Here is a 25,082-nt window from a genome sequence, read left to right on the forward strand (position 1 = left end):
GGTCTGCAATCGGCCATTTTTAAAGAAGCAGTTGTGTGTGTGAGAACATTGAGTGCTGTGTGAAAACATTGGAAAAATTGGAGCTGCAATACAAGATGCAACATGGCTCAAGGACCAAGAATTTCTTACAGGATGAAGTGGAGGCACTAGTTACTGTAATTGAGGGCAGATGGCACGAGCTGGACACCAGCAGAGGCCACATAAAAGTTGCACCCAAAGAAATGAAGAAACGCAGGAACCAACTTGCAGAAGATTACTGTGCAATGGTAACCACCCAGAGGTCTGGAGGCCAGTGCAAAAAGTGGCAGGTCCTTGGTCAAGTAGTTAGTGTAAGTAATATTTTCATTTTTCAATGGAATTGCAATTGTAAATGTGACCATCTGTATATGCCCCACACAGCAGAAAGACATCCGCTCTAAAAAGTTATATTTTCATCTTTGCAGAGGAAGGTGGCACACAACAAAAGGGAAAGAACTTGAACAGGAGGAGGCCCGGCAAATCTGCAGCCACTGACACCCTTGGAACAGAGGGTCGCTGCTTTGATGGGTCCTGCCTGGAAAAAAGCAACCACCACTGCACAAGCTGGGCCCACACTCAAGGGAGAGGGTAAGTCCTGCAAATTCCACAGTCTGGCTTTGCTAAATGTTAAGTACTGCGCGGGCTAGCCATGCTTCGGTTCATGGGGATGCCTGCGTCAGCTATGCTTCGGTTGATGCAATGTGCTATCATTCATCGTGGTCCATCAAATCAGCCTGCTGCCTGCGCTGTGTGAGCCTACTCATACCACCCACCCTGCCCCCTCCTCTGCTGCTAACCATTTGTCTGTTCTCTTATATTTTGCAGAACTTGAGGCTAACCCTGACGATGCAGAAGAAAATTCAGACAAGAACGAGCCTGAAGAGGAGAACATCTTCCAATCACACTTTCCAGACCAAGAGCATGGGGGTGAGGGGGAGGGGTAGGTGATGGAGATGGATGAAGCCTCCAGTGTTTTACTGATTTTTGAGGAGGAGCAGGTGCTGCCCATTGAGATGCCAGCCCCTTCAATGACTAGTGGTTTGAGTGCTGGTGGGACATTCCATGGTTTCCCACCATCCAAGGCTAGGGATACCAGTGGGGTACAGCGAGGCACACCCAGGGCCACACTGTCCGAGGCTGCGGGTCCCAGTGGGATGCTGCCAGTCACACCCAGGGCCCCACTGTCCCAGGCTGCGGGTCCCAGTGGTGGGGTACAGCGAGGCACACCCAGGGCCCCACTGTCTGAGGCTGCGGGTCCCAGTGGTGGGGTGCAGTGAGGCACACCCAGGGTCCCACTGTCCGAGGCTGCGGGTCCCAGTGGTGGGGTGCAGTGAGGCACACCCAGGGTCCCACTGTCCGAGGCTGCGGGTCCCAGTGGTGGGGTGCAGTGAGGCACACCCAGGGCCCCATTGTCCGAGGCTGCGGGTCCCAGTGGTGGGGTGCAGTGAGACACACCCAGGGCCCCACTGTCCCAGGCTGCGGGTCCCAGTGGGGTGCAGCGAGGCACACCCAGGACCCCACTGTCCGAGGCTGCGGGTCCCAGTGGTGGGGTGCGAGCCACACCCGGGGTGAGGAGGGGAAGGAGAACTTGACCGCGCTCTCCTGAGGTGCAGGATCTAACAGATGTGGTTCAGATGATGGCAATGAGTGCGGAGAGCATTGACCTTACGCGATCACTCCTGGACACCATGGGGTGGGTGATGAGGTATCGGGACTGTCGGGATAAATAACAACATTCTCACAAGAAATGGGAACGATGTCCGGGACCATGAGTGAGGGAATATCTCAGTCAGCTGAAACCATGTCAGTGACAAATCTTCTAGAATTTTTTGAGGATGTAACTAGTAGGGTGGACAAGGGAGAACCAGTGGATGTGGTGTATTTGGACTTTCAAAAGGCTTTTGACAAGGTCCCACACAAGAGATTAGTGTGCAAAATTAAGGCACATGGTATTGGGGGTAATGTATTGACATGGATAGAGAACTGGTTGGCAGACAGGAAGCAAAGAGTGGGAATAAACAAGGCCTTTTCAGAATGGCAGGCAGTTGACTAGTGGAGTGCCGCAGGGTTCAGTGCTGGGACCCCAGCAATTTACAAATACATTAATGATTTAGACGAAGGAATTGAATGTAATATCTCCAAGTTTGCAGATGACACTAAGCTGGGTGGCAGTGCGAGCTGTGAGGAGGATGCTAGGAGGCTGCAGGGTGACTTGGACAGGTTAGGTTAATGGGCAAATGCATGGTAGATGCAGTATAATGTGGATAAGTATGAGGTTATCCACTTTGGTTGCAAAAACAGGAAGGCAGATTATTATTTGAATGGTGACAGATTAGTAAAAGGGTGGCTGATGTACCATGACACCCAGGTACATCAGTCATTGCCTACCTTCAATGACTGATGTACCTGGGTTTCATAGTACATCAGTCATTGAAGGTAGGCATGCAGGTACAGCAGGCAGTAAAGAAGGCAAATGGCATGCTGGCCTTCATAGCAAGGGGATTTGAGTATAGGAGCAGGGAGGTCTTACTGCAGTTGTACAGGGCCTTGGTGAGACCACACCTTGAGTATTGTGTGCAGTTTTGGTCTAATCTGAGGAAGGACGTTCTTGCTATTGAGGGAGTACAGCGAAGGTTCACCAGACTGATTCCCGGGATGGCAGGACTGACATATGAAGAAAGACTGGATCAACTAGGCTTATATTCACTGGAATTTAGAAAAATGAGAGGGGATCTCATAGAAACATATCAAATTCTGACGGGATTGGACAGGTTAGATGCAAGAAGAATGTTCCCGATGTTGGGGAAGTCCAGAACCAGGGGTCACAGTCGAAGGATAAGGGGTAAGCCATTTAGGACCGAGATGAGGAGTAACTTCTTCACCCAGAGAGTTGTTAACCTGTGGAATTTCCTGCCGCAGAAAGTTGTTGAGGCCAGTTCATTAGATATATTCAAAAGGGAGTTAGATATGGCTCTTACAGCTAAAGGGATTAAGGGGTATGGAGAGAAAGCAGGAATGGGGTACTGAGGTTGCATGATCAGCCATGATCATATTGAATGGTGGTGCAGGCTCGAAGGGCTGAATGGCCTGCTCCTGCACCTACTTTCTATGTTTCTATGAACATGAGGGAGGGACTGTCACAGGTCGTTCAGACACTCTCAGTGAACATGAGGGAGGGAATGTTGGAGGTAGTTGAGACACTGTCAGGGCACATGAGGGAGGGCATGTTGGAGTTAGCTGCTGCAATAAGGGAACACGCCCAGACCCCACGGCCATTGACAGAATCAACTGCCACTCCCACTCCAATCCGCAGACCAGCTTTCCACATTACCGCATGCCCCCTACCCCCACCCCCCGCTCAACAGGTGTGCATTACCCAAGATGTCTGAAAGAACAAGCTTGGTACCAACCCCAGAAACACTGGGCCACCGCCTGTGGGCAGGGGTGGTGGAGTCACCAAGACCAAGCGCAGCGGGCGGTCTTATAAGGTGGAGGAGAGATGGGTGCAGCCTTTCTTTGCTGCTGCTGTTGTTCTCAAATCAAAAGTTTTTTGTAAGTTATGTAAATTTACAAGTTTAAAAGTTAGTAAGTGATCTTAAAGTTTTTAAGTGATCTTAGAGTTTGTAGTGATCTTAACTGAAAACTTGATTCAAGAATCATTTTATTAAAGTTAAGTTAAATGCAAAGAACTGTTTGTCAAACTTTTGAATAAAATATATTTTAAATTAAAACTGAATCTTTTACGTTATTTGTTCCATTATTAACACAACTTTTGAAGTAAACAAGAATCATTTCCATTATTTGTTCCATTAACACAACACAACATTACGGAACAGGTCCAAACAGTAAACACGGTCCATGTGGAATAGTTGCCGCTGAGCCTTCAGACAGCAAAGCGTTCACAGATGAACTGCTGGCGCAAGGCTCGAGCAATCGTTAAAGGGGCACGACGGCCCGCCCTCCTCCAGCATCATGCTCCGGGTTCAGGTACTTGCATGGCTTCCTCGTCCTTATTCTCCTCCCCGTCATCTGCATCTTCCTCATCATCATCAGCCACTATCACCTCAGGTGGGTCTTCTACTACCAGCTGCTGCTGCCTCATGATGGCTAAGTTGTGAAGCATGCAGCACACAATCTCAGGGGAGTATTGCAAGTAGCCTCCGAAATGGTCCAGGTATTGGAAGCGCTGTTTCAAGATGCCAATGGTCCTCTCTATTATGCTGCACGTCGCGATGTGCGACATGTTGTCTTCCCGGTCAGCTACCGTCTGGGTTACATGTAGGGGCATCATGAGCCAGGTGGCAAGGCCGTACCCTTTGTCTCCCAGGAGCCAGCTCTTCCCTTCTGGCTGCTACTGAAACATGGCAGTTATAACGCTCTCGCGAAGGATGAACGCAGGGGTGCTTCCAGGGGATCTTGCATCAACTGACACAATGCGATGCATGTCGCCACACACGAGCTGTACATTAATGGAATGGATGCCTTTTCTGTTCCTGTACATCTCAGAATCCTCCAAAATTGCTTGCAAGGCGATGAGGGTACAATCAATGCAACCCTGTATCTTTGGGAAGCCAGCAGTCCTGGAGAAGCTCACAGCCCTGTCACGCATTGTCTGGGTGGTCATGGGGAACTTTATGTAGTCATTCCTCCGGGCATATAGTGTAGCAATCACCTGTCGAATGCAGACATGTGTTGCATGTTGAGAAATGGCATACACATCCCCAATTGTAGCTTGAAATGATCCGGAGGCACAGAATGAAAGTTCAGCTGACAAAGCAGTTCTCCTGACGTTTCTAGGTTACAGGTCTGCTTTCACCAACTCACAGATCTCAGTTACGACTTCTTTGCGGAAACGCAGCCTTCTGACAGTCTGTATCACTCAGCCTGTCTCAATATACCCGAAGTGGGTAAGGCCACCTGTCCAGCACCCTACGGGCTTTGAGGTTCCTCATGCGATGGCGTTGAATCAATTGTCTCCTCCGCAGCACCATGATGCAGGAGGCTCACACAAGGTATGGCATTGTCAATAGTGCCCCCACACTTAAATTTTACCTTTGCAAGAAGCTCAAAATGGCAGGAAGGCAGGCAGGACAGGTTCTTCGTTCTTTCTCCCCAAGGTCTGTATGGACCACACCCAGGTCTGAGCAAGCGCAATGATCGGGAAGACCCCCCCCCACCTCAATCCCCCGGGCTCATTGCAGCCTTGTGGCTTGTTCCGATCGCGTTAAACAGCACCTTCCACTGCCCCCACCCCCAAACCCCCAAACCCCATGGGCTAATTTGCTGCCTAGTGCAGTCTTCTCCCCCGGGCTTGTTTTGCAGCCAAGCCTGTGTCCTGGCATGGGGCCGATTCTGCCGGCCGATGCTCCAACCCTCCAGCCCTGGTGGCGTATGAGTTTAAAAAAAAGATGAAAACTTGATACTCCCTCCAAAACATGAATGAAAAACAATGCCGTCTTTCTGTGCCGATTTCTCAATGTGCGCTGCTTTCTCTTAACTCACCAGAAGGTTTTTCAGGAGTGGCTAGATACGCCGACCTGGGAGACATTTTTGGGGGCAAACTTTGAAAAATGATAAAAACTGGAGCAGACATGAGGTAACGCCCCCTATGACGTAAAAAAAAACCTAAAAAAATCGTTACCAACTCAGTTACGCTGGCGCAGATTCCTTGGGAGAACTTTAATTTAAAAAACTTACATCAAAAAAAACACCGCGCGCAAAAAAACCAGTGCCAATGACCGGGGAAAATGGAGCCCACTGTGTTACTGTTGTATCTTTGTGGTGTCGGCACGTTCTGCTACGCTCAATTCTAGGGTCCTTTATCAGGATATTCCTTTATGGAACTTACTGACAGATCCCGGATGGAAATGGCGATGGAAATAAATATACAGAAAAATAAATAGGAAAAATTCAACATAATCAATACATTTTTGTGCTTCTTTTTCCAAACCTTATCAATGGCTGAAAGACTGCTATTACTGTCAGAGAACTATATTTAACTGGACCATTTAGGTCATTAGAACAGGAGGTCATCCAGCCGCTCGAGCCTGTTACACCAATCAATTCGATCATGCTTCATCTGTACCTCAGCTCCATTTACCTGCCATTGCCCCACACTTGATATAGCTACCCAACAAAAATCTAGCAATCTGTTTTAAATATTTAAATTGACCCAGCACGCACTACCCGTTTGTGAAAAAGTGTTTCCTGATTTCAATCCTGAATGGCTGAGCTCTAATTTTAAAGTTGTGCCCTTGTTCTGGATTCCCTCACCAGAGGAAATTGCTTCTCTCTATCTACCCTATCCAATCCTTTCAGCATTTTAAGAACCTCAGTTAGATCACCCCTTAATGAATTCGCCCCTCCATCTTCTAAGTTTAGTTCTGGTCACCACATTATAGGAAAAACGTGATGGAACTAGAGAGGGCACAGAGGAGATTTACCAGGATGTTGTCAGGTCTGGAGAATTTCAGCCATGAGGAAAGATTGGAGAGGCTGGGGTTGTTTTCTTTGGAACAGAGGAGACAGAGAGTGCAAAGAAAACGGTGCAAATGACCGGTGTCTAACATTATGAGGGGCCTAGATAGAGTGGATAGGAAGGACCTATTTCCCTTAGCAGAGGGGTTGATAACCAGGGGGCATAGATTTAAAGTCATTGGTAGAAGCATTCGAGGGGAGTTGAGGAGAAATGTGGGGGTGGTGGGGGTCTGGAACTCACTGCCTGAAAGGGCGGTGGAGGCAGAAACCCTCACCACATTTAAAAAATACTTGAAGTGCCGTAACCTACAGGGCTACGATCCAAGAGCTAGAAAGTGGGATTAGGCTGGATAGCTCTTGTTCGGCCGGTATGGACACGATGGGCTGAATAGCCTCCTTCCGTGCCATACATTTCTATGATTCTAAACTCAAGGGAATAAAAACCAACTTTATGCAACCTGTCCTCGTAATTTACCCTTTTAGCCCTTGTATTATTCTGCTGAATCTGTGCTACACCCCCACTTGGGATGCCAGAGATGTCCATATCCTGAGAATACATTTTAAAAAGCCCAACATTTCAGCACTGGAGACAGAAATTTGCAGATGACACCAAGTTAGGGGGCACAGTAAGCTGTTAATGGGAGCAGGAAGTTACAAAGGGACAGACAGGTTAAGTGAGTGGGACGTGTGAGATCATCCACTTCGGATCCAAGGCAGATCGGAATATTTTCTTAACGGGGTAAGACTCGGAGCTGTGAAGAAGCAAAGGGATTTGAGTGTCCAGGTACACATATCACAGAGTCAGTGTAGAGGGACAAAAAGTAATCAAAAAGGCTAATAGAATGTTTGTCTTTATTTCAAGGGGGCTGGAAGACAAAGGGGAGGAAGTTATGCTTCAATTGTATAGAGCTCGGTCAGACCCCATCTCGAGTACTGTGTTCAGTTGTGGGCACCGCACCTCAGACACGATACACAGTAAGACTTGGAAGGAAACTTGGAGGTGGTGGTGTTCCAATGTGTCTGCTGACCTTATCCTTCTCGGTGGTGGAGATCGCGGCTTTGGGAGGCGCTGTCGAAGAAGCTTTGGCGAGTTGCTGCAGTGCTTCCTGTAGTTGGTACACATAACAGATTTATTGCATTGGTGATGGAGGGAGTGAATGTTGAAGGTGGTGGATGGGGAGCCAATCAAGCGGGCTGCTTTGTCCTGGATGGTGTCAAGCTTCTTGCATGTTGTTGGAGCTGCACTCATCCAGGCAAATGGAGAGTATTTCATCACACTCCTGATGTGCCTTGTAGATGGTGGAAAGACTTTGGGGAGTCAGGAGGCGAGACACTCGCTGCAGAATACCCAGCCTCTGACCTGCTCTTGTAGCCATGACATTTATGTGGTTGGTCCAGTTAAGTTTCTGGTCAATGGTGACCCCCAGGATGTCGATAATGGGGAATTTGCGATGATAATATATCAAAGGGAGGTGGTTAGACTCTCTCTTGTTGGAGAGAGTCATTGCCTGGCATTTGTGTAGAGCAGCGTGCTCCCATCAGCAGGCCGGGGCCATCAGAGGGAGCAGCGTGCAGTGGCATACCACTGCATGAGGGCATTAGCTGCGAAGTCAGGTCACTGATTGCAGTGCGGGCAGGCACAGCAGGAGGGGCGAAGGAGCGGCAAGAGTTTGTAGAAGGGAGTGACTGGGGTCCAGGAGAGGCGAAGGCACAGGGGCAGCACGAGCGATATGTGCGCGCACTAGATCTGTGCAGCAGAGCAGGTCTCCAGTCGTCTTGGGTAATCCTTGCCACTGGACCAAGACCTAGCTCTGTCAAGCTCGTATGCAACGGCCACCACACGTTAAAAAATCCACACACAGGCATCTTCCACCCTTCAACATGTAGTTCGGGATCTGGAATATAAGGCCCTTCATTGAAACACCTGTGAACTCATCCTTTTTTGGGGTGGAAGCAAGTCATCCTCGCTTCGAGGGACTGCCTATGATGATGATGGTGATTTGTGTAGTGTGAATCTAACTTGCTATTTATCAGCTCAAGCCTAGGTGTTGTACACATCTTGCTGCATGCGGGCACGGAACTGCTTCATTATCTGGAGAGTTGTGAATGGCACTGAACACTGCAATCGTCAGCGAACATACCCACGTCTGACCTTATGATGGAGGGAAGGTCATTGATGAAGCAGCTGAAGATGGTTGGGCCTAGGACACTGCCCTGGGAAACTCCTGCAGAGATGTCCTGGGGCTGGGATGATTGGTCTCCAACAACCAAAACTAGTTTGATATGTATTAATGACCCGGATTTGGGTAAACAGGGCTATAATTTCAAAGATTGCAGATGCCATAAAACTCAGAAATATAGCAAACAGTGAGGAGGATAGTAACATGCTTCAGGAGGATTTAGACAGACTGGTGAAAGGAACAGACACTTGGCAGATGAAATAAATACAATGCAGATAAGTGTGAAATAATGCATTTTGGAGGCAGAATGAGGAGCGGCAATATAACTAAATGGTACAATATGACAGAGGGTGCAGGAACAGAGAGACCAGGGGTGTGCATACACAAATCTTTGGAAATGGCAGGACAAGTTGAGAAGGCTGTTAAAAAGGCATACTGGATATTTGACTTTATAAATAGAGGCATAGAGTATAAAAGCAAGGGAATTATGCCAAACCTTTAAAAAACACTGATTAGGCCGCAGCTGGAGTATTGTGTTTAAGTCTGGGCACCAGCCTTTAGGAAGGATGTTAAGGCCTTTGAGAGGGTGCAGAAGAGATTTACTAGAATGGTACCAGGGATGCGGGACTTCACTTACATAAGAACATAAGAACATAAGAATTAGGAACAGGAGTAGGCCATCTAGCCCCTCGAGCCTGCCCCGCCATTCAATAAGATCATGGCTGATCTGGTCGTGGACTCAGCTCCACTTACCCGCCCTCTCCCCGTAACCCTTAATTCCCTTATTGGTTAAAAATCTATCTATCTTTGACTTGAAAACATTCAATGAGCTAGCCTCAACTGCTTCCTTGGGCAGAGAATTCCACAGATTCACAACCCTCTGGGAGAAGAAATTTTTTCTCAACTCGGTTTTAAATTGGCTCCTCCGTATTTTGAGGCTGTGCCCCCTAGTTCTAGTCTCCCCCACCAATGGAAACAACCTCTCTGCCTCTATCTTGTCCATCCCTTTCATTATTTTAAATGTTTCTATAAGATCACCCCTCATCCTTCTGAACTCCAAGGAGTAAAGACCCAGTCTACTCAATCTATCATCATAAGGTAACCCCCTCATTTCTCGAATCAGCCGAGTGAATCGTCTCTGTACCCCTTCCAAAGCTAGTATATCCTTCCTTAAGTAAGGTGACCAAAACTGCACGCAGTACTCCAGGTGCGGCCTTACCAATACCTTATACAGTTGCAGCAAGACCTCCCTGCTTTTGTACTCCATCCCTTTCGCAATGAAGGCCAATATTCCATTTGCCTTCCTGATTACCTGCTGCACCTGCAAACTAACCTTTTGGGATTCATACACAAGGACCCCCAGGTCCCTTTGCACCACAGCATGTTGTAATTTCTCCCCATTCAAATAATATTCCCTTTTACTGTTTTTTTTCCCAAGGTGGATGACCTCACACTTTCCGACATTGTATTCCATCTGCCAAACCTTAGCCCATTCGCTTAACCTATCCAAATCTCCTTGCAATCTCTCTGAGTCCTCTACACAACCCGCTTTCCCACTAATCTTAGTGTCATCTGCAAATTTTGTTGCAATACACTCTGTCCCCTCTTCTAGGTCATCTATGTATATTGTAAACAGTTGTGGTCCCAGCACTGATCCCTGTGGCACACCACTAACCACTGATTTCCAACCGGAAAAAGACCCATTTATCCCGACTCTCTGCTTTCTGTTCACCAGCCAATTCTCTATCCATGCTAATACATTTCCTCTGACTCCGCGTACCTTTATCTTCTGTAGTAACCTTTTGTGTGGCACCTTATCGAATGCCTTTTGGAAATCTAAATACACCACATCCATCGGTACACCTCTATCCACCATGCTCGTTATATCCTCAAAGAATTCCAGTAAGTTAGTTAAACATGATTTCCCCTTCATGAATCCATGCTGCGTCTGCTTGATTGCACTATTCCTATCCAGATGTCCCGCTATTTCTTCCTTAATGATAGTTTCAAGCATTTTCCCCACTACAGATGTTAAACTAACCGGCCTATAGTTACCAGCCTTTTGCCTGCCCCCTTTTTTAAACAGAGGCGTTACATTAGCTGCTCTCCAATCCACTGGTACCTCCCCAGAGTCCAGAGAATTTTGGTAGATTATAACGAGTGCATCTGCTATAACTTCAGCCATCTCTTTTAATACCCTGGGATGTATTTCATCAGGACCAGGTGACTTGTCTACCTTCAGTCCCATTAGCCTGTCCAGCACTACTCCCCTAGTGATAGTGATTGTCTCAAGGTCCTCCCTTCCCACATTCCTGCGGCCTGCAAATTTTGGCATTGTTTTTGTGTCTTCCACTGTGAAGACGGAAGCAAAATAATTGTTTAAGGTCTCAGCCATTTCCACATTTCCCATTATTAAATCTCCCTTCTCATCTTCTAAGGGACCAACATTTACTTTAGTCACTCTCTTCCGTTTTATATATCGGTAAAAGCTTTCACTATCTGTTTTTATGTTTTGTGCCAGTTTACTTTCGTAATCTATCTTTCCTTTCTTTATTGCTTTCTTAGTCATTCTTTGCTGTCGTTTTAAATTTTCCCAATCTTCTAGTTTCCCACTAACCTTGGCCACCTTATACGCATTGGTTTTTAATTTGATACTCTCCTTTATTTCCTTGGTTATCCACGGCTGGTTATCACTTCTCTTGCCGCCCTTATTTTTCACTGGAATATTTTTTTTTTGCGCACTATGAAAGAGCTCCTTAAAAGTCCTCCATTGTTCCTAAATTGTGCCACCGTTTAGTCCTTGTTTCCAGTCTACTTTAGCCAACTCTGCCCTCATCCCACTGTAGTCCCCTTTGTTTAAGCATAGTACGCTCGTTTCTGACACACCTTCCTCATCCTCAATCTGTATTACAAATTCAACCATATTGTGATCACTCATTCCGAGAGGATCTTTTACGAGGAGATCGTTTATTTTTCCTGTCTCATTACACAGGACCAGATCCAAGATAGCTTGCTCCCTTGTAGGCTCTGTTACATACTGTTCTAAGAAACAATCCCGTATGCATTCTATGAATTCCTCCTCCAGGCTACCCCCTGTGATTTGATTTGACCAGTCGATATGTAGGTTAAAATCCCCCATGACTACTGTCGTTCCTTTTTCACATGCCTCCATTATTCCCTTGATTATTGCCCGCCCCACCGTGAAGTTATTATTTGGGGGCCTTTAAACTACGCCGACCATTGACTTTTTCCCCATACTATCTCTAATCTCCACCCACAATGATTCAACATTTTGTTCATTGGAGCCAATATCATCCTTCACAACTGCCCTGATATCATCCTTTATTAACAGAGCTACCCCACCTCCTTTTCCTTCTTGCCTATCTTTCTGAATCGTCAGATACCCCTGTATGTTTAATTCCCAGTCTTGGCCACCTTGCAATCATGTTTCTGTAATGGCCACCAAATCATACCCATTTGTAATGATTTGTGCCGTCAACTCATTTACTTTATTTCGAATGCTGCGTGCATTTAGGTAGAGTGTTTTCATCCTCGTTTTTAAACCATGATTTTTAGTTTTTACCCCTCCTGCAGCCCTTTTATATTCAGTAGCCCTTTTTTTTTCTTGCCTTTGTTTTCTCTGCCCTCCATTTTTACTCATCTCTTTTCTGTTTTTTGTTTTTGTCTCCTTTTTGTTTCCCTCTGTCTCCCTGTATTGATTCCCACCCCCCTGCCATATTAGTTTAACTCCTCACCAACAGCACTAGCAAACACTCCCCCTAGGACATTGGTTCCATTCCTGCCCAAGTGCAGACCGTCCAGTTTGTACTGGTCCCACCTCCCCCAGAACCTGTTCCAATGCCCCATGAATTTGAATCCCTCCCTGCTGCACCACTGCTTAAGCCACGTATTCATCTGTGCTATCCTGCGATTCCTACTCTGACTAGCACGTGGCACTGGTAGCAATCCCGAGATTATTACTTTTGAGGTCCGACTTTTTAATTTAACTCCTAGCTCCTTAAATTCGTCTCGTAGGATCTCATCCCTTTTTTTACCTATGTCGTTGGTACCAATGTGCACCACGACAACTGGCTGTTCTCCCTCCCTTTTTAGAATGTCCTGCACTCGCTCGGAGACATCCTTGACCCTTGCACCAGGGAGGCAACATACCATCCTGGAGTCTCGATTGCAGCCGCAGAAACGCCTATCTATTCCCCTTATGATTGAATCCCCTATCACTATCGCTCTCCCACTCTTTTTTATGCTCTTTTTTCTGCCCTCCTGTACAACAGAGCCAGCCATGGTGCCATGAACTTGGCTGCTGCTGCTCTCCCCTGATGAGTCATCTCCCTCAACAGTACCCAAAGCGGTGTATCTGTTTTGCAGGGAGATGACCAGGTGGGACCCTTGCACTACTTTCTTTGTACTACTCTTCCTACTGGTCTTCCATTCCCTAGCTGGCTGTGGATCCTTCTCATGCGGTAAGACCAACTCACTAAACGTGCCACTTATGTCATTCTCAGCATCGTGGATGCTCCAGAGTGAATCCACCCTCAGTTCCAATTCCGCAACGCGGTACGTCAGGAGATGGAGGCGGATACACTTCTCACACACATCGTCCTCAGGGACACCGGAAGCATCCCTGAGTTCCCACATGGCACAGGAGGAGCATATCACGTGACCGAACTCTCCTGCCATGCCTTAACCCTTAGATACCCTTAAATTGGTAATAACAGTGTTATAGTTCACTTACTGATATAAAAAATAAAAAAAGCTACTCACCAATCACCAGCCAATCACTTACCCCATTGGCTGTGACGTCACCTTTTGATTCCTTTCTACTTCTATTTTGCTTTCTCTCCCGCTGTAGCTGCACCGGTCCCGTCTCTCACCAACTGCCGCTGGCTCTCGATCTCCCGCTGGGCCTTTTATAGGCCGCTCCCGCCTCTCACCAACTGCCGCTGGCTCTCGATCTCCCGCTGCGCCTTTTATAGGCCGCTCCCGCCTCTCACCAACTGCCGCTGGCTCTCGATCTCCCGCTGGGCCTTTTATAGGCCGCTCCCGCCTCTCACCAACTGCCGCTGGCTCTCAATCTCCCGCTGGACCTTTTATAGGCCGCTCCCACCTCTCACCAACTGCCGCTGGCTCTCGATCTCCCGCTGGGCCTTTTATAGGCCGCTCCCGCCTCTCTCCAACTGCCGCTGGCTCTTGATCTCCCGCTGGGCCTTTTATAGGCCGTTCCCGCCTCTCACCAACTGCCGCTGGCTCTCGATCTCCCGCTGGGCCTTTTATAGGCCGCTCCCGCCTCTCACCAACTTACGTGGAGAGATTGGAGAAACTGGGGCCGTTCACCTTAGAGCAGGGAAGGTTCAGGGGAGATTTGATAGATATCGGAATTACTATCAAGAATGGTTTTGATAGATTAAATAAGGAGAGACAGTTTCTAGTTGAAGAAGGGTTGATAACCAGAGGACACAGATTTAAGGTAGTTGGCAAAATGAGTTGGCAGAAGTGGGATGAGGGAAAACAATGTACGCAGTAAGTTGTCATGATCTGGAACGCACAGAGCAGTTGGTGGAAGCAGATTCAATAGTACAGTTCCCCTTAATACCTTGAAAACTTCGATAACCCCTTAATCCTCTAAATTCCAGGTAATACAACCCTAGTTTGTGTAATCTCTTCTCGTTATTTAACCCTTGAAGTCCAGGTATCATTCTGGTAAACCCACGCTGCACTCCCTCCAAGACCAATATATCCTCCCTAAGGTGTGGTGCCCAGAACTGCTCACAGTGCTCCAGGTGTAGTCTAACCAAGGCTTTGTACAGCTGCAGCATAACTTCTACCCCCTTTGTATTCTTGTCCTCTAGATATAAAGGCCAGCATTCCATTAGCCTTTTTGATTATTTTTGGTACCTGTCCATGACATTTTAAAGATCGATGTACCTGGAACCCTCAGTCACTTTGGACCTTCACTGCTTCTAGCTTTTCACCATTTAGAGAGTACTGTGTTCTCTCCTTTTTAGGTCCTAAAGTGAATGGCTTCACATTTGCCTACAGTGAAATCCATTTGCCACAGTTCTGCCCATTCACATAATCCATTAATGGGGGGAAATTGCAATCGGAGACCTCCTTCGGGCGAACGTCTCCAACCCGAAAATTTTTAACGAAAATACCTGGTGGTCCCGGAGGAATGTTGGATTGCAGTCGGAGGCCGAGTTTCACAGTCCAGCGTACAGGAATATGTCTTCCAGGTACGCATGCATATCCTGGAATCAAATGGGCCTGGACCACCAATGACTATCTAGTATTCTCACTGATAATAATGGGAGCTCCGTTTGTACAAACTCCCATTACTACCAATGAGAATACACCCAAAACCAAGAAACACTACACAATAAATAAAAAACAAACCTCACACATTTAAAATTAATTGCGATTGAATGTAAATAAGGGGCTGAAATTGCCCCCTGCCCGAAACAGGGTGCTCCCACCCCGTTTTCTGTGTTTTTACCGCCACGGTGGTTGAGGTCACCTCGTGCACGAAATTCTACTCTTTGTTTTTTTTCTCTCGGATCCGGAAGTCGCTGTTAATGGGGGCGGAAACGCAACGGGCGCAACACCGGAGGGGTGGAAGTTGGGTGGGGTGCGGAGTGGCTGCCGCAATTATGTCATCACGGCCTGTGTCACCACAGCTCTCCACTTCACTTAAAGGGAAAGTCTTTGCGATTTTAAAAATTTGGCCGTCTGGGCCACCAGGAAGGGTTTTGGCCGGGCCTGTTTGGCAGCCCATCTGAACCCGGGGGCATAATTGTCGGGCTGACATAGCAGTCGGCCGACCAAAAAAAACATGGCGGCAGTGGCAGTGCGTTCCCCCCCTTTAAGGGGAGCCGCCACTGCAGAAGGCCTCAGTCTCAGCGCACCGGCGGGGAAAAGCTGGTTTTGGCACCGCCCAGCGGGCCGAAGATTTTCATGATGGAATTTCGCCGTCGGGGGGATAGATTGGCGCTGCGGACTGTGATGACATACTTAACATGGATCGGTAGCAGCGGAGCAGTGGTGGGGGGGGGAATGGTTCACCGCCGGGATAACACAGGAGTGCAATGTTGATAATGGCGGGTATTACACGAAAAGTCAGCGGCCATTGCACTCTGCAGCGAGGCCACTGCTTTCCGGGGGTAACAGGCCTTAAGGAAAGGGGCAATTTCAGCCCTTAATTGCTTTAGAAAAAAATATATATTTTTAAAAAATGTTAATGTGTTTTAATAGTATTAAAAATAAACTTACCTTAATGGACAGGGTTTTTCATATAAAAATGAGTGATTAAATTAAATTTTTCTCTGTATTAAAACGCTTATGCTGGTAAAAGTAAGCTATATGCCTGCCTTTACCAGGCGTAAGAGTTTGAAGGACATTCGTTGGGCATGAGTTGAGCAAATAGCCCGATCTCTCCCGTGTGGATGTCCTTCCTGCGGGGATGCATTGGATCTGTCAAAAGAAATTTTGACAGATTAGAAAAGCCAGTTCTCGGCGCATGCACATCACGCACCGAGAACCGGCATTTGCGAGGCCTCTTCGGGTGAAGTGAAGTGGAGAGGCCGCAATTTTTGACCCTATATCTTTTTCTAATTTTACGCTTACACCTATCTTTGTGTCATTGGCAAACTTGGATATCTAGCTCTCTATCCGATCATCAAAGTCATTAATAAATACAGTGAATAGTTGAGGCCCCGACATAGATCCTTGTGGGTCACCACTAGTCACATCCTGCCAATGAGAGTACCTGCCCATTATCCCCACTCTCTGTCTCCAACTGTTCAGCCAATTTCCTAACCAGGCCAAGAATTTTTCCTCAATTCCATGATCTTCAGCTTTAGCTATACTCTCTTATGAGAGACTTTGTCAAATGTCTTCTGGAAGTCCATATAAATAACATCTAGAAACATTCCCCTGTCCACTACTTTACCTCTTCAAAAAATTCAATCAGGTTCGCCAGGCATGACCCACCCTTTACCATTCCGTGCTGGCTCTCTCTGATCAGCTGAAAATTTTCAAGGTGTTCAGTCATTTTATCATTAATTATAGATTCTAGTAATTTCCTGACAACAGATATTAGGCTAATTGGTCTATAATTCCCTCGATTCCTTCTCTCCCGTGTCTTAAATAACATAAGTGACATGCGCAAATTTCCAATCTAAAGGAACGGTTCCTGAATTGAGAGAACTTTGGAAGATTATAGTTGGGGTATCTGCAATCTCACCTACTTCCTTTAAACCCCTGGGATGGAAACCATCGGGTCCTGGGGATCTGTCTCTCTTTAGTGCCATTATTTTCTTCATTACTGTTATTTTGCTTATGTTAATTATGGTTCCCATCGCTGATTCAAAGTTAGTTTCCTTGGGGTGCCCAGCATGCTGTCTCCTTCCTCTACTGTAAATACTGAGAGTAATTATTCAACATGTCTGCCATTTCCTTATTTTCATTTATAATATCACTATTATCAGTTTTAACGGCCCACATTGCTCTTAACCACCCTATTATAATTGTAAAAGTGGATTGTGTTGATTTTGATATCGCTTGCAAGTTTCTTTTCGTATTCCCTCATGTAGCTCTTATTATTTGTTTTTTCACCTTTGCTGTTCTTAGGAACATTGGAACAGGAGGAGGCCATTCAACCCCTCGAGCCTGTTCCGCCATTCAATGAGATCGTGACTGATCTGCGACCTAACTCCACATTTGCTGCCTTGGTCCCATATCCCTCAATTCCTTTGGTTCACAAAAATCTATCAATCTCCGATTTAATACTAACAACTGATCTAGCACCAATCGCCGTTTGCGGAAGAGAGTTCCAAACTTCTACCAATCGTGTGTAGAAGTGTTTCTTAATCTCACTCCTGAAAGGGCTGGCTCTAATTTTTAGACGATGCTCCCTAGTCCCAGACTCCCCAACCAGCGGGAATAGTTTCTCTCTATCTATCCTCTCTGTTCCCCTTAATATCCTGAAAACTTCAATCAGATCACTCCTTACCTTTCGTAATTCTAGGGAATACAACCATAATTTGTGTAATCTCTCCTCGTATCTTATCCGTTGAAGTCCGGGTACCATTCTGGTAAACCGACGTTGCCCTCCCTCCAAGGCCAATATAGTCTCCCTAAGGTGTGGTGCCCAGAACTGCTCACAGTGCCCCAGGTGTGGTCTAACCAGGGTTTTGTACAGCTGCAGCATAACTTCTACCCCCTTGTATTCTAGTCCGCTAGATATAAAGGCCAGCATTCCATTAGCCTTTTTGATTATTTTCTGTATCTGTTCATGACATTTTAATGACCTATGTACCTGGACCCCCACAAGTCTCTTTGGACCTTCACTGTTTCTAGCTTTTCACTATTTAGAAAGTTTCCTGTTCTATCCTTTTTAGGTCCAAAGTGGATGACATCACATTTGCTGACATTGAAATCCATTTGCCACAGTTTTGCCCATTCACCTAATCTGTCGCTATCCTGGTGTAATTTTATGCCTACAATGTCACCTATCTTTGTATCATCGGCAAATTTGGATATGTCACTTTCTATCCCATCATCTAAGTCATTAATAAATACAGTGAATAATTGAAGCCCCAACACAGATCCCTGTGGGAGACCACTAGTCACATGCTGCCAATGAGAGAACCTGCCCATTAGCCCCACTCTCTGGCTCCTGCCGCTCAGCCAATTTCCTAACCAGGTCAATCATTTGCCCTCAATTCCATGGGGTTCTACAGGCTCTTATCCAGGACTTTATCAAATGCCTTCTGGAAGTCCATATAAATAACACCCATAGACATTCCCATGTCCACTACTTTAATCAACTCCTCAAAAACTTCAGTCAGGTTTGTCTTTGTGGGATGAGAAAGTTGAGGCAGGGTGATGAGTTAGGGCACAGAGAGTCAGATCAGGGCAACAGAGGGATAGGAATGTAGACGACCACGATAGGCAGCTGTGGTGCATCTGGTGCTTCCAGTGTTTATGAAATCTCACTGACTTTCCGGGCGCCCATGTGAGGGTGCAGCACACACTGGCCAGCCAGTATCGGGATCAGAGCCTCACGCCCTGATTTCCTGATGAGGTTCATTTTAAAATGGAAGGTTACATGGCGGCACAGAAAATCGGAGCGTTGCTTCAGGCCTTAAAGGGCTATTGGAGCTTGAACATTACATCTTGGCACATAGAAACATAGAAATTTACAGCGCAGAAGGAGGCTATGTCGACCCATCGTATCCGCAATGGCTGACAAAGAGCCGCACGGCCCTTGGTCAGCAGCCCTGAAGGTTACATATAAACCTGTGAACAATGACGGAAAGGCAAAGAGCACCCAGCCCAACCAGTCCGCCTCACCACAACTGCGCCATCCCTTATACTGAAACATTCTACACTCCACTCCAACCGGAGCCATGTGATCTCTTGGGAGAGGCAAAAACCAGATAAAAACCCAGGCCAATTTAGCGAGAAAATTCGATTGAAACTAGTCCAGATCACCCTGGCCGTATTTGATTCCTTGCAGTACTTACCATTAATACTGCACTGGCCAACAAAAGGTCATCCAGTCTAATCCCAATTACCAGCTCTAGGTCCGTAACCCTGCAGGTTACTGCACTTTAAGTACCCATCCAACCATCTCTTAAAAGTGGTGAGGGTTTCTGCATCCACCACTCTTCCAGGCAGCGAGTTCCAGATCCCCACAACCCTCTGCGTAAAGAAGCCCCCCCTCAAATCCCCTCGAAACCTTCCACCAACCACCTTAAAACTATGCCCCCTCGTAATAGACCCCTCCACCAATGGAAATAGGCCCTTATTATCCACTATGTCCAAGCCCCTCAATATTTTGTACACCTCAATGAGCTCTCCTCTCTGTTCCAATGAGAACAAACCCAGCCTATCCAATCTGTCCTCATAACTAAGATTCTCCATTCCAGGCAGCATCCTAGTAAATCTTCTCTGCACCCTCTATAGTGCAATCACGTCCTTCCTATAATACGGTGACCAGAACTGCATGCAGTACTCCAGTTGTGGCCTAACCAAAGTATTATACAATTTAAGCATAACCTCCCTGCTCTTATATTGTATGCCTCGGCCAATAAAGGCAAGCATTCCATATGCCTTCTTAACCACCTTATCCATCTGGCCTGCTACTTTCAGGGATCTGTGGACAAGCACTCCAAGGTCCCTTTGTTCATCTACACTATTAAGTGGCCTACTGCTTAATGTGGATACCCTTTCCTTATTAGCTTTCCCAGAGTGCATCACCTCACACTTCTCTGAATTAAATTCCATTTGCCACTGCTCTGCCCACCTGACCAGTAGATTGATATCCTCCTGCAGCCCATGACTTTCCTCTTCATTATCAACCACACAGCCAATTTTAGTGTTGTCTGCAAACTTCTTAATCATACTCCCTATATCAAATCTAAATCGTTGATATATACCACAAAAAGCAAGGGACCCAGTACTGAGCCCTGCGGAACCCCACTGGAAACATCCTTCCAGTCACAAAAACATCCATCAATCATTACCCTTTGCTTCCTACCTCCAAGCCAATTTTGGATCCAACTTGCCACTTTGCCCTGGATCCCATGGGCTTTAACCTTCATGACCAATCTACCATGTGGGATCTTATCAAAAGCTTTGCTAAAGTCCATATATATTACATCGTACGCACTACCCTCATCGACCCTCTTGGTTACCTCCTCAATCAGGTTAGTCAAACACAATCTTCCCTTAACAAATCCATGCTGACTGTCCCTAATTAATCCCTGCCTTTCCAAATGTAGATTTATCCTGTCTTTTAGGATTTTTTCCAATAGTTTTCCCACCACTGAAGTTAGGCTGACAGGCCTGTAATTACTCGGCCTATCCCTTTTTCCCTTCTTAAACAAGGGCACTACATTAGCAGTCCTCCAATCTTCTGGCACCATGCCCAGATCCAAAGAGGACTGAAAAATGATGATCAAGATCTCGGCTATTTCCTCTTTTACTTTGCTCAACAGCCTGGGATGCATTTCATCTGGGCCTGGGGACTTATCTACTTTCAAAGTTGCTAAAGCCCTTAATACTTCCTCTCTCACTATATTTATTTCATCCAGAATATCACACTCCTACTCGATTGCAGTATCTGCAATGCCCCTTTCCTTTGTGAAAACAGATGCAAAGTATTCGTTAAGAACCCTACCAACATCTTCCGCCTCCACACAAAGATTACCCTCATGGTCTCTAATAGGCCCTACCCTTTCTTTAGTTATTCTCTTACTCATAATACATTTATAGAACATCTTAGAGTTTTCCTTAATTTTACTGGCCAAGAATTTCTCATGCTCTCTCTTAGTATTCCTAATATCCTTTTTAATTTTGCCTCTTATCTTGCTATATTCCTCTTAAGATTCTATTGTAGTTAACTGTTAATATATGACATAAGCTTCCCTTTTTTTTCCTGATCATCCCCTGTAAGTCCCTAGACATCCAGGGGGGCTCTAGAATTATTTTTCCCACCCTTTTTCTTTAAGGGCACATGTTTGGCCTGAGCCTTCCGGAACTCCTCCTTAAATGCCTCCCACTGTTCCGACACTGATTTACCCACAAGTAGCTGTTTCCAGTCCACCATGGCCAAATCACTCCTTAACTTAGCAAAGTTAGCTTTTCCCCAATTTGGAACTTTTATTCCAGGCCTATTCTTGTCCTTATCCATAACCAACTTGAATCTGACTGAATTATCGTCACTGGCACCCAAGTGCTCTCCCACTAATACCCCTTCAACCTGCCCAGCTTCATTCCCCAAAACTAAATCCAAGACTGCCCCCTCTCGTGTTGGGCTTGCTACAGACTGACTAAAAAGTTCTCTTGAATGCATTTCAAGAATTCCGCACCCTCTATACCCTTCACACTAAATTTGTCCCAATCAATATTTGGATAGTTAAAATCCCCTACTATTACTACCCTGTGGTTTTTAAACTTCACAGCAACTTGCCTATATTTGCTCCTCTCTCTCCCTCCCACTGTTTGGGGGTCTATAATACACGCCCAGCAGTGTTATCGCCCCTTTTTTATTTTTCAATTCGACCCATATGGCCTCATTTGATGATCCCTCGAACATATCATCTCTCCTCGCCACTATAATAGTTTCTTTAATCAGTATCACGACACCCCCCTCTCTATCTTGGCTAAAAATCCTATAACCAGGAATATTGATCTGCTAAACCTGCCCCTCTTTCAGCCATGTTTCTGTAATGGCTATAATGTCATACTTCCAAGTGTCTACCTGTGGTCTTAGCTTATCTGCCTTATTCGCTATACTCCTTGCATTAAAGTATATACCATTCAGCACAGGAAGACCTCCTTGCTTACTACATACTAAGCCTTGATTCCTCTGTCGTATTCGCTTTCTAAATTCTTGCTATCCAATTTCTGCTTTACTTCCTGCCCTCTTGAATTTGTTCTCAGGTTCCCATCCCCCTGCCAAGCTAGTTTAAAGCACAGTGGGAAGCTTTTGCAGCAAACCCTGCCGCTTCATTCCAGCAATCCTGGAGAGTCAGAAAGTTAATAGTGCCAGAGGTCAAAGGAGTACTGCCTAGAGCAAAGCTGTACCATGTCAGGTGGAGGGTCGCAAACTGGCACCCTGCTCTCACCATAAGGCCATTTAACAGTTGCTGCAGGAGACTCAGCCAGCGAGGGTGCTCCATTTTCTCCGCCAGGGAAGGATTGATCTAAAGGCTCTGGAAAGAGATGGCAGAGGCCATGAACTGCAGCAACACTGTCCTCAGGACATGGGCACAATGCAGAAAGAATTCTAATGTCCTTACCAGGAGGGGAAAAGTGGGTATGAGACGTTACATATAGAAAGCTGTAGGTGAGCCCCTTGGTAACAGCCCAGTGTATCCCAAGCCACAGTAATAACCTCTGTCACATCAGACAACATAAACCAGCAGAGCTTGCTGCCCATGGTGGAATAACTCCGCCACAATCTCCATACACTGACTCCACACAGGCACCTGGAAAAATCTGGTACCTGAAAGAACATTCAGGAACAGGAACTGCTCCCTACTGCAGAGGGCGAGGACTGGGGTAATGGGATGACTGTAGGAGAAGGTGGCTTATAACAGAAGACAGGCCAGTGCTACCAGTGCAGGAGGCACCACAAGCTAGGAGTCTCACAGTGAGAAAAGGGCTGACTACACATACAATTCATGCAGACAATCCAAGTGGTAAAATGAAAATGACATTACATAGATTAGAACAACAAACAGATATTGGCTTTACCTTGCCTGATTTATTGCCTTCCGATCCATATCCAACAAGAGCACAAGTAGGGATATAATAAAAATTACAATTGCTGGAAATCCAGAGTAGTCAGTGTGTGAAAGGTTGTGACATTCCGGCCATGTGCCCTTCATTAGCACAAGTGGGAGTGTTAAAGGAAGAGCCAATTTTCCATGACATTACTTCAAAACACTTCCAGAACAAGGCAATAATTACCACGTTTGCTCAGAGTTTGGAGAAATTAGCTTTATCAGACAGAATAAGTGTACAGGTTCTGTGGCTGGTCTTCACTGTAACAATGAGCTTTGTAGACAGCCTTCTTGAAACTATTGGGACGAAAATTGCGGCCTTGCTGGGCGCGTACAATGTGCGCACACACCCAAAGAGGCCTCGCAAATGCCGGTTCCTGGGGCACGATGTGCATGCGCTGAGAACCAGCTTTTCCAATCTGTCAAAATTTACAAATTTACAAATTTACAGAAGGATATCCGCGCGGGAGAGATCGGGCTATTTACCCAACTCCTGCCTGACGAATGTTCTTTAAGCTCTTACGCCTGGAAAAGCAAGCACATAGCTTACTTTTACCAGCATAAGAGTTTTAAAACAGAGAAAAATTATATTAAAAACCCCGCCCATTAAGGTAAGTTTATTTTTAACACTATTAAAACACATTAAAAACTAATTTTTTTAAATAAACATTTTTCTAAAACATTCAATTAATTTTAAATATGTGGGGTGTTTTTTTTATTTATTGTGCTGTGTTTCTTGTTTTAGGAGGTTTTCACATTGATAGCGATGGCAGCTCGTACATACAGAGTTCCCATCATTATCACTGAGAATACTGCATAGTGATTGGTGGTCCAGGCCCATGTGATTCCAGCAGATGTGTACGTATCTGGAACACATGTTTCCGTATGCTGCACAGCGAAGGAAGGCCTCCGACTGCAATCCGACGTTCCTCCGGGATCACCATGATTTCACAGCACTGGGAATGTTACAGGTTTAAGCCCAAATGCAATTCCTGAACAATCCTTCGATTGGGCTAGAAACTCCACCTAGAAATGACTGCGAACAAACGCTGGACACATTCATGGAACTGCTTTTCCTACTGTTGAAAATAAACAACTTCCCGTCTCCATTACACAAGGGGACATGGTAACATTACACAGGCGTGTTCAGAGATCCCACAGTGTGTGCTTTAGGGGTTTGTTTTTAGACCATCAATATGATGAAACCTAGCAAACTCAGCAAAAATAGGATGAATGTGAGACAATTGTGATCTACCTAGCTCGATGTTGCTGAAGCCAGGTCTGACCTCAGTGTATATGTTGTTAGTACAGGTCTGACCTCGGTGTATATGTTGCTGGAGCCAGGTCTGACCTCGGTGTATATGTTGTTAGTACAGGTCTGACCTCGGTGTATATGTTGTTAGTACAGGTCTGACCTCGGTGTATATGTTGTTAGTACAGGATGGGAAAATGGAAATGTTCACTTTCTTGGCACTAGAATTCAAACAATTTTGTTTAACAATGAAAGCAAGAAGCAGCAGGGTATATTTAAGCGAGCTAACCTGTGGGTGCTGGCTGTCGAGCAGCATGGTTTCTGCTGGGACGGTGAGAGTTCCTGCTCCAAACGGGTTGCTGGACATGTTGGAGAAGTGACTGTGCTCTGGATAGGAAGTTGCTGGGTGGGGATGATGGGGACTGAAGAACCCTGAGGAAGAAGAAACACAGTAAAGATCATACGGCTGCACATAAAGAACAGCAATGATTAGTGTGATGAGGACCTATGGTAAATGCAAATGTTATTATCACCTTCATTCAACAGCCATGTTTCTCAACTCCTTACATAATCTCAAAGACTTCAACTAAGTCACCTTATACAAAAGACCCCGGGCTAAAAATTCGTTATAGCCGTGTTTGAGGTGGTGACACCGCCTGGTCGCTAACTTCAGCACCGGGCGACGTTTACCGCCTCCAACCGGGAGATTGGTTTTTAGCCAAGAGGAGAGTTGAACACTAAGAGAAGTACTCCCCCCTTAGGGTGCTAACCCTGATTCCTGATGCTATCGTGGGAGCGCTGCTGAAGTTCTGGCGCTGGGAAACCAGCATCCCAGCGCCTAAAGGG

At 46.1% G+C, this 25,082-nt stretch overlaps 1 protein-coding gene across 1 annotated transcript in view; it reads right to left on the bottom strand.

The window, feature by feature from the left end:
- LOC139226181 (MLX-interacting protein-like) overlaps nt 1-25,082 on the bottom strand; it is a 413,094-nt gene that overhangs the window by 264,535 nt on the left and 123,477 nt on the right. Inside the window, exon 8 of the mRNA XM_070856815.1 lies at nt 24,526-24,668. Within this exon, the coding sequence (XP_070712916.1) occupies nt 24,526-24,668 (143 nt within the window). The remainder of the gene's footprint in view (nt 1-24,525; nt 24,669-25,082) is intronic.

This window comes from Pristiophorus japonicus, chromosome 16 (assembly GCF_044704955.1).
Source record: "Pristiophorus japonicus isolate sPriJap1 chromosome 16, sPriJap1.hap1, whole genome shotgun sequence".
In the NCBI taxonomy this organism is placed as follows: Eukaryota; Metazoa; Chordata; class Chondrichthyes; family Pristiophoridae; genus Pristiophorus; species Pristiophorus japonicus.